The sequence below is a fragment of the Chroicocephalus ridibundus genome, chromosome 6 (assembly GCF_963924245.1).
Source record: "Chroicocephalus ridibundus chromosome 6, bChrRid1.1, whole genome shotgun sequence".
In the NCBI taxonomy this organism is placed as follows: Eukaryota; Metazoa; Chordata; class Aves; order Charadriiformes; family Laridae; genus Chroicocephalus; species Chroicocephalus ridibundus.
The window spans coordinates 61,945,873-61,956,491 of NC_086289.1; the positions used below are offsets into that span (position 1 = coordinate 61,945,873).

At 39.6% G+C, this 10,619-nt stretch overlaps 1 protein-coding gene across 3 annotated transcripts in view; it reads left to right on the top strand.

Annotated features, from left to right (window-relative positions):
* Window positions 1-10,619, top strand: part of LIMS2 (LIM zinc finger domain containing 2) — a 33,443-nt gene that overhangs the window by 5,354 nt on the left and 17,470 nt on the right. For 2 of the 3 annotated variants that reach the window (XM_063337902.1, XM_063337903.1), the window contains exons 2-4: window positions 9,045-9,204; window positions 10,015-10,081; window positions 10,392-10,512. In XM_063337902.1, coding sequence (XP_063193972.1) covers window positions 9,045-9,204; window positions 10,015-10,081; window positions 10,392-10,512 — 348 coding nt within the window. Of the gene's footprint in view, window positions 1-971; window positions 993-9,044; window positions 9,205-10,014; window positions 10,082-10,391; window positions 10,513-10,619 lie in introns of those variants that run through there. The other variant, XM_063337901.1, reaches the window with a different exon arrangement.

Sequence of the window (10,619 nt, forward strand, 5' to 3'; positions counted from 1 at the left end):
TGTTTTTCATGGTGATGCTGATCAAATGACACTGACTCAGATGCTCCCATCCTCCACTCCTTTCCCTTTGTTCTCTTAAAAACTGACTTCTGTATTCTCAATTTTTTTCTTTTTCTACCCCCCTACACTGGGCCAGAGCCCTTTGTGCTCTGTGATCCTCTTTCTTGCAGGGGTGGGTGGAGAGGGGGAGTGGTAGAAAGGGCGACCTCCGGTTTGAAGGCCCTGTTCAGTTCCCAGCAGAGAGCTCTGGAGGTTGGAATGCCAAGTATGTTCCTTCTCCCTGCTTCCTGACCCTCCACTGCATGCCACTTCTGCAGGCTGGAGTGTGTCTGGACAGCAAATCTTCGTGGTTTTGTTTCTTGGAATATGCTTTATCCAAATGGAAGGAACAGTTCCGTTGTTTGCAGTATCCTTAAGACATTGCGTGGTGCAGCAGCCTGCAGGAAACCACTTTAGAGATGCCAGGGTCAGATACTGATCTGCAGTAAGCTAAAGTGTTCATTGTCAAGAGATGTAGTAATCTGTTTTGCTTTTCTGTATTTCTCTGTTGCTTTGATCAGAAAGTCTTCTTGAATTAAGTGGATTAATTATGTGAAGACTCAGGATTATTATCCTCAATCTCACAAAATTTATGCAGTGGAATATATAGTGGAATACAGGGAAGAGATTGTCTGATCTTTAGGACTGTAGCAGAATGGCAGGCAAATTGTAAGCAACAATGCTTGAGCAGGGGTCTATGCATCCTGCTTTAGCTCTTCTAAAATGTAAAGGCAACTCCCAAAAGGAAGGTGACTCATTGAATATATCAGTGTTGCTAGTATTCGCTCCAGTTGTCTCTCTGCATTCCCCTTCACAGTGGCATTGGGTGCCATGGCTGGCCTGAGACTTCGGGGGCTGGCATCCTCCAAACTTTATCAACGCCGGCAGGATCGGCTAAGTGTCACAGGGTCACTCCTGAGCAACAGGACAGATACAGCAGCTGGCATACATGGGTACGTCTCTGAGATGAAGGGAATGGTATTGCATTTTCCAGGATTTGATGGATGTTCGGTTTTGCTGGTGGGGCTTTTTTATTTAAAGCGGGAATTGTCTGCACACAGCCAGAGGGGATGAAGTCTGTTTATTTTCATTTCCAAGTAGATTATGAAGGAGAGGACTTTCCTGATGGGAAAGCTTTCAGTTTTTAACAATAACAGGAAGACAACAATGGAGAACCTTTCCCATTTCGAAGCACCGTACTAGACTGTTCAGAACCAACATTAATGCTAGTGTCATTAATGGTGAAGTATTTAGGCACTGTGGGAATAAAGAAATGATGAAATGCAGTATTTTTTCAAAATGTTCATAAAATTCTACTGTTCCTTGATTTTTAGGGCTCAGTAGTCCATTTCTTCACCTCTACTGTTAATGGCAAGATAGTTGTTTTTAGTTTTTGTAAGTAAATCCAGTCCAGCAGAAGCTGAAGCTACGAGTGTAGCTGCCTCTTGAGATTATTTAGAACATGTCCAAACAATTCTATTGCTTGATTTGGTAATTACTTTTCCTGTGCTTCAGATTAAAATTTTACTTTACTTCTCAATTTTTATCGAAGTTGATTGTGGGCAGGAGATAAATTAACAGGAATTAAATAAAACTTAGTTTCTTGCATTTTGGGAGAACTGTGAGCTGCAGCAACAATATGGGATCCGAAGTCTTTGTCACTGGGTAGAACAGCGAGTGTGCAGGAGAGGAGATTTTTTTTTTTTTTTTTTCTTTAGCAATCAGAAGTTTTGACTTTCCATCTTTTCTTAGCAGGAGATAGCCTGATGCTTACCTGTAATTGAGCAATTGGTTTGGCTTCTCATTTTGAACTGCGGATCCCTCACTAGAACCCTACTTTTCTCTCTGTTTTCCTTTTAGCCTATAGCTGTTAGTTAGTTCGTAAATTTTCAGTTTTTCCTACACAAAGTTGTGGGTGTGAATGTCTGAGAATTTAGTGAGTAAGATGGTAGTGAAAGAAATGGTGATGCCATTGAGTGGAGAGGATGCTGTTCAGGAGGAGTGAGAAGTGTGTAAGGGACCTGTGACAGAAAAGAAAATAAGCATTGAAAAAGCAGCAATGGAATGCAAACAGCAGGGTGCGACCTGAAGATAGGAAGGATGAGGAGATAAGTACCCAGACATAGTCATCTCACATTGTCAAAATGTAGTTTGCTTTCAGCTATTTAACTGTGTTTCACTGTAACCTGTAAGAGCCTTCCAGAAAGAAGGTGAAGGCACAATATTTTCCCTCATGATTTCCAATTATTATTTCTAATAACTTTTTTCTGAGTTTGTAAAGATGTCAGAGATTTTTCAAGCCTTTATTTTGTTTTTTGTAAATTGGAGTTTAAAACTCTCTCCTAAGTAGATGTACTTAATCCGCTATGCAGAAAGAGTGCCCTTTTCTGATCAGCAAGTTTATAGTACTCAGCACTACACTAGTATGGTTTTGCAGGAGAATAAGGTTAATTCTTGTTTGCTTTCTATGTCAGCTAGAACTCAGGAGCTGGAGCTTGGCGTTAGGAAAATGCTTATCTGTGCAAGATGTCCCTTTTTAAACCTATGCTATTCAGTGTGCTGCGTGAGGCTGCTGGAGGAGGTGATGCGGACAGCACTGGCATAGCAGTGCCATAGCAATGGTTCTCCAAATGGACTGCATTGGGCTTGAGCACATTAGTCAGTCTAGGAAGAGTGGAGCGGGGCAGGGAGCTCGCTCTGAAGCTGAGCGCAACTAGGACTACAGGGATATGGTGCTGGGTAGGAGAATGCTCAGGGGCTGATACTGCGCTGGGTTGAAGGAAGGAGGCTGTGTATGTATTGCTGTGGCGACATGTGTACAGAGCAAGGCTTGCAAGTAAATTAAAACTAAAAATACTAGCAGAATTTTTAATAAGGCCAGGTGGGTTTGGAAGAAATAATTTTTGCAGCTGGCAGAGTGACTTGGGGGGAAATGTCTAGATAGGTAGATTGAATACATTTTTCACATCGTAGTTCTTGAAGCAAAGTAAGGAGAAAGCCACATATTTTGTTTTTACTCAGCAGATGACAGTGCTGAAGATTATAACCTGTTTGGGAATTTTGTCTCCTGAATTATTTGGTTTTTATCCACAGTTTTTGAACTATGGATAATTTTTGCTTCTCCCTCGTGATATATAGGCCCTTATAGTTGGTGTCCTTTCTTCAGGCAAATGAGACTAATCCAATAGTGTTGCTGCTAGTTGATGATAATAGATGAACATATTGGGGAATGATCTGTTTTATCAATGCTGGTAAACAAACGTCACATTTTAGCTCCTTTGAGATAATAGAAATGAAGACGGGAAAGATTAAATGTGTGTAAGAAGTTATTTATCAAATAGACATTGTGGGTGAAATGGTACCTGCTTGATAACAAAAGGGTGTTTTTCCTGCGTAAGAGGTATAATCTGTTTAAAACTTGTATTTTTCTTTATGTTGTTGATGTTTCCCTGGGCTGCGTGAACACTGCTAAATGCGTGTCTTTTTAAGTAATTGGTCATGATTTACTGGAAATAAGTATTGCATTGCTTTGAGAGGGACTACTGAGTATCCATGGCACGGGATTTCTTTCTGTGTGAATGCCAACAGACTTTGATTGCTGCTGCTGGTCTCAAAGGTCTGCCTGGTTGTGGCTTCCCCTGCAGGCCAACCATACGGACATTGTATTCTGTTCAAAGCTGAAATGTGTGAAGGACTGGAATTATTTTTTTTTTAAAGCCCTGGCTGCTACTGATAGCAAATTGCTGTTGCTGGTAGGCCAAGGAGAGATGAGGATCCATAAAGATTTTTTTCCCATATTGTGACCATAAGTTGCATTTCTATGTTTTTCTTAATTTTGGTTATCCCTGTGTAGTAAATAAGAACAAAAAGTGTTTATTTCATTGAGAGATTGGGGGATGCATGGTCGAGGAAGATACGCTGAGAGAAACACTATTTGTTTCGTATGTAGCCAGCTGAAAAAATATTAAAATAGGGAATGAACTGAAAATTCAATGCAAGCAGAAGGACAAATGCTGAAAATCTCAAGCTATGCATGTAGTTTTATCCAATACACAACAAATCATACATTGAACAAATGGGAATTTTTTTTCCTCCAACATTTTATGACAAGTTTAATAATAACCTTAAAGAAGTTAAATCTTTTTGGCAAAGTTGTCCAGATAAAAGTCAATTGCAGTGAAGAGATTTTGGAAGAATAAGAGTAGTTGAGGGCTGTTTTTCAGCAGAAGTTCATGAACTGATACCCTTCCTCTTTCTTTTTTCTTTGTTAGTCATTATCTGTGAAATGAATCATAAAGTCCGGTATTGTCCTGGCAAATTTTTTTTTTTGGTCTTTGTCAAAAAGCTTTTGAGACCAGTTAAAGAAAACTGATTTTTTTTTTTTTTTTTTTTTTTCCTGACTGGGCTTGCGCCTGCAGTGCCCTTCTTGGACCTGAGAGTCTGAGATCATTCATCTGTTCTCCTGGTTGTGTGTAGTTGTCTGGTTCCTTTTGTCTTGCATCCGTCTTTAAGATACTGAATTCTGCTAAAGCGAAGGCTGGACCCTCTGTTCTGCTCTCTTAGCAGTACGAGGATTAGATTTGCTGTTTTTTCCTGAATCTGTCAGCAGTGCTACATCCCCGCGGACAAATGTTTATAAAAGGAGATAACAGTATAGAAGCTGTAATAATTTAGCCAGCTTTCTTGGTATTTCAGTCCAACTCTTATTTTTTTTTTTTGTTTTTTTCTTTCTCTGTAGTTAATACAGGCCCATTTTCCTGAGTACGTATGAAAATATGATGTAAAAATACGACATTTTCTAGCCCAAATAAATATGAAACCACTGTTTTTGGAAGATCCATATTGACTTTAGTGATATAAAAAGGTGAAAGCTTTCAAATCTTTCTGTCACACCTGAACCTGTGGCACAGAATGGGTCTCCCAATTAACTTTCACTTCTTATAAAGAAGGGGTATTATTTTTTTTTTCCAGTTTGAGAACGATGCCGATACTTTGTAGTAAATACAAGAAGTCCAAGCACAAGAAACCCACACCTAGTTATAATGGTAAATAACTAATTTCTGTAAATTAGAGACTTTGACAAAGATAATTTGTTAAAGATACAATGCATAATGGTGAAAGACTGGAAAAAGAATTGTTTGAGCACTGGTAGTTTTGGGATTTGCACAGGAGAGGATAATTTCAGGATGTGGGAGCTGCTCATGTTTTAATAGCTTTTCCTGTCTTTGTGTCACCAACTTATTCTTAAAACAGAGGAAGATTCTGTATTTTACTGAATTGCAAAAAATCAGTGAGCAAACAGAATACAAGAATCACTCTGTATTGGGGACTGTCCTTTGTGGGAAAGATTCACATCTGAATATTTTGAGATTGACACAGCACATCAAACTTTTGTGGTCACTCTTGGCACCACCATCAAAAGGATGGGTTTGGTATTGCTCTTCCTCTCCCCATGCTGCTGGCAGAAGTGTTTTTGCAGCAGTGTAGTAAACCGAATCATAAAACTGCTCTGAATTAGACCTGTCTTCCCTCCCCTTTCCAGCCTTTGTTAATTTTAACCTTGAGCTAGTTGAATAAATGCTTGCTTTTACACAAGAAAGAGCACACACAAGGGTGTGTAGTTGAGGGAGATTAAGAAACTATGACATACATGAAACTAAAACTTGTGAATAAAGGCAAAGTCATACTTTCAGGGCAATGCCGAAGCTGCAAATTTTAGCTTGAGTGTAAAAGAATAAAACGTCTTAAGGAAAAACAGATGCAAGGTCATGAATGAAAAGAGAGCAGAGAGGTGAAACTTGAGCTGTGATTATCAAAGAGCCATAGCTGCTGGTTTGTGTTACAGGAGACACGTTGTTCAGGAGCTGATGTGTGATTTAATTGTCTCCTATATGCCTCTCCCCAACAAATTTCAACCAGGTTATAACTGAGGCAGAGAACTGTTATTTTGTGGACAGGTTCTTTTATTTTAATTTTTCCTGGACTAGTAGTTTCTCTCGTGTATGAGCAACAAAGTCACGATCATTAGCTCATTTGCACTGTGGCATTTCTTGGGCAGCTCAAACTGTATCACAATCATCTGTCTTATGCCTTTAAGGAAATCTTGTCAGCATCAACCAAGTTCCTCTAGCTCAAACGTTTTGAAAATTTTTTAATGTTTTCCATTTCCAAATCTTCGAAGTTCTTGTTCTGTGTTGTTTTGCAAAATCATTAGTGATTTCTCGCCGCTTATCGTATTCAGCTAGGAGTTGGAACTTTTGCATCATCATGCATCAGCAGAACCGGTAAATAAACTCTTGGGACTCTTGATATTCTCTTGCTTTTGCAAATGAATGGGGTAAATTAATTTTTTTTAGAATTAAAGATTAAATCCAAAGCTGTACTTCATGCTAAGGAAAGACAGCGAGAATACAGAACAGTAGCGTCTTTGACTTTCACCAGGAATTTCAATTTCCGAGTAGATTTTATATTGTTTAGAAGTTAAGGTTTACTGTAGGATTACTCTGCCTTGACAGTCCTCAAATGCTGGTTTCAGAATGGAGGCTTCTGAAAGCCTTATTCCTATGAGTGAGTCCCTGCGTCTTTGTTATCTTTCTCGCCAGCACAGCCATGGGACTTGTGTCAGATTCTCTCCCGGGATAAGCATAGTCATTAGTGTTTGGTGTGAACTGTCACACTGGTGAACTTGCTCTGTGTTTCATGCAGGACCGTGGCTGTGCAGATGGCAGGCTGTAATTGTTGCAGACTGCCATTGTCCAGGTGGCAGCTCTCCTCATGCAGAGTTCAGCCAGTGTGTAGTTGGTAGTGGCAGTGAGGGGTACTGTTCTTTCCCTGAAGTGCTGTTAAAGTCCATTTGGAGAAAGAAAAAAAATAAATCAGAATTAAAAAAATGTTGACAAAGCAAAAACCCCAACCAATACAACCTTAGATCATGCTTTGTTGTTAGGGTGTAGGGTGTAATGTTTGCTGTTGTGTAGGAAACTATGAGACTCGCTGGAACGCTGTTTTGCCTGGTTTTCTTCTGTAACCCAGAGGACCTTTTTCACTGCTGTTGACATGGGGCTTTCTTAGTCATGGCTGTTGGCTAGCTCAGGTCTGGGAATTCAGGCATCACATTTTCCAAGATGGGAAAAAATACTTGATGGGGAGATTATAGTTTCAAGTCCCGGTGCACATTTGTGATGTAACAGAAAGAGTGGCGACTGAAAAGTAAGCCGATTAGGTCTCTCAGCTTTGCCGCAAACACTGATGTTTTTGTGTTGACCTATTCCTTTGGTACTCTGTCAGGATAAAAATATTTCTTTAACCTATGGTCTCTAATTTATGAAATCACAGGATTTCCTGCTTGTCTATAATTCCGGTCCATGTCTGTTTTTTAAAGCTCCTTCGTACTGCAATAAGGAAACAAGTTGTAACAAATTTATGCTAGATCAGTACTCCATTCGTGAAATTATTACCAGCTCCTTTGGTCTTTGCCACCCTTGGAATTGCAGCGGCAGAAAGAAAGTGTATTTTTACTGAGCGGTCACTCCAGGTCACAGTGTAGAATATTTGCATAGGCTGCAGATGCGATACATATGGCTGAGCTGCACCAGCCGAAGCACAGGGCTGGTTTTGTTGCCTCAGGAGTTGCTGCTGCCTCTGCTGCTGCCTGCTTGTTCTAGTGGCACTCAGAGCACAAAGCCCTGGCATACGAATGGTGGCATGTCTCTGACCAGAGGAAAGAGAATTTTCTGCTACTGGAACATGCTTATTGAATTACTGTTCTCTGTGAAGAGGTGTGGAAAGTACCATGTCAGGTTGTAGAGTAACATTAACTATGGAAATTCAGTTCAAAGCAGCTTTGAATATAAAAAGAAAGAAAAAAAAAAACCCTTTTAAACCAAGCCATCCTTTAATTTTATGCTTGTGTTATGTGCTTCAGGAAAACTACTACACAAATATTTCAGAGATTTTTAACATGCTGGAAATTTTTTATGCTCCCACCTATAAAACTGCTATCTTTTTTTCCAATCATAGAATTCAGAAGGTGCTCAGAAGGCATGAAACAGTTTTTCTATATGTAAAAGTATAGCAATATTGAATTATTATATTATTGGATAGTCTGGTGGTTAAAAGAAAGATCGCATTGCAACAAGAAACTTAGAGTCTTTCCTGGTAATTTTTCCCTCCCTGTGTGGACATAAGATACATGATTTTAAAATTGCATTCTGTTAGTATATAGGGAACTTAGATTACCATGATGTCAAGCGTGAAAATTTTGTGAAAGAGGTTAGGGTCATTACACATTTTAGGGGATGTAGAGGGAATGTCCTTTACACGATTCGCGAGTGTGGCTTTGGGGGTTTTTTAGTCTCACTTTCTGAGGAAATGAAGCTGATATATTTGCCAAGCCAGCCAGAGAGACTTCTCTCTTCCCATACCTTTTTACCACTTCGACAGTTTCAACTAAATTGTCAGGAAAACAAAGGCATTGTATGCAATTATTTTCCGATGAGTCTTGTGCACATAAGCTGCTGGGTAGAGGGGGAAATGCCTTCTTAATTGCTACAGTGAAGGGGAGTCTGCAGTGGGATATCGGTGCTTATTACACATCACAAATTCCTTGGAGGTGCGCATCCTGAGACCAGAAATCCCAAGCAGTCAGGATCATTGTGTTTGCTGCTCTCTGAACTACTGGTTTATTTACAATTGTGCATATTTGCTATGAGCTATTAGCAGGATGACATAATAGGGTGAAAGATTGGTAAAGAAGCCAAAAGTGAGCAATAGGTAAGTCTGCTACATGAGCTCATTCTGCCACGTGTGAGTTGCAAGAACATTATTTCTAACTGATGTCAGTGCTGAACCGACTCATTGGTCTTTTTTTTTTTTTTCATGTAAAAGGGAGTTTAAAGCAGTGGAAATATTGTGTTCATGGATGTTGGGGAAACTTGGATGATACGATTATACTCATGTGATTGGCTGTGACATTGCTCATGTTCTTACTCTTGTCTTTATTCCAGTAATATGTCTGATGCTCTTGCAAATGCAGTATGTGAACGCTGCCAGACGCGATTTGACCCTGCAGAGAGGATTGTGAACAGCAATGGGGAGCTCTATCATGAAAACTGCTTTGTCTGTGCTCAGTGTTTTCGTCAGTTCCCAGATGGACTTTTTTATGAGGTGAGGTCTCATACTGTGTGTAAGAGAAGAGAAATAGCTCCATTGAAATGCAAGGAATTAGGTGAAAATTCTGGCAGAAGTATGAATTTCCATCTCTTTTGCATATTTAATTTCTTATCCCTAAATCTTTGTTGCTGTTTTTTTTGATGGGCTTTTTTTTCCTCCTCACATGCTCCTTCCTATACATCAGTAACAACAAAAACTGTGTGCTTGCTCTTTGGGTAAGAGGCATTTCAAAAAGAAAATAGAAAACATGTCTTAATGTTTCATTAGATGGAAGTGAATTTTTGTCTTTATTTTTAGACATTTTCTACCAAACTTTTCCAATTGGGCAACTGAAATTGGTGAACCCATTTAAAATGGAGGTTTAAACATTTTTACAGAACATGTGCAAGCACATATTTTGAATAACACATTATTTTAAACATGCTGCATTCTTGATTTGCTCTGAGTTTTAACCTTATGTAGGAGGAGTAGTTCTGAATTACATGAGTAAAAAAAAACTAAAGCAAAAATGAAATTAAAGCCAACTATAGGAAAAGGGCTTTGGACACTTCAAGACGTTTACTGTCTTGTAGCAGTATTGCTATTAATTTAACCTTTTGCTATGCAAATTCACCATGAGGCTGAAGCCCTACCTTTCTTTAAGAAAAATCCTTAGCAGTTTAAAAACATGTGAGGGGCGGCTGGAACTGGGAAACTTGACTGACCTTGACTAATAGGTTATTTCAATGGAAAATCATGCTGAACTATCACAATGTAAAAGTAGTTCAGTTATTTATGAGGGCTTCCCTCTCCTTTTGTTTGCAGTTTGAAGGTCGGAAGTACTGTGAGCATGACTTCCAGATGCTGTTTGCTCCTTGCTGCGGGGAATGTGGTAAGACATGGGGCACAGCAACACTGTGGGGTAACAGCTCCAGGGCTGTGCAAACCTCCCACCATTGCAGTGACAGCCAGCCCTGGGCTGGGATTGTTGAGATCATATTAAGGAGACGGAGCTCTGGAGGGAGACAAAGCATGATACCAGCAGTGATTTGGAGTATCCTGGTTTTGGGAGTAATTGTGGTTTTTTCAATTTAGACTGTAATAATTCTTATGGAATTAAAGTGGAAGGATTACGAAAGGTAGTAGACTTTTAATAAGACTGTTTTCTGCATGCATCTTAAGGTTTTGCATTCCTTTTGCAGGTGAGTTCATTATTGGGCGTGTTATCAAGGCAATGAACAACAACTGGCACCCAGAATGTTTCCGCTGTGAGCTCTGTGATGTGGCACTTGCTGACCTGGGTTTTGTGAAGAATGCTGGCAGGTAAGACAGAGCAGGAGCTCTGAAAGTTTTATCAGTTTGTTATTGATACAGTAGTGAGATGGTGAGAGTGGTCAGTTATTTGTGCAGGTAATGGTTGAAAAGGTACA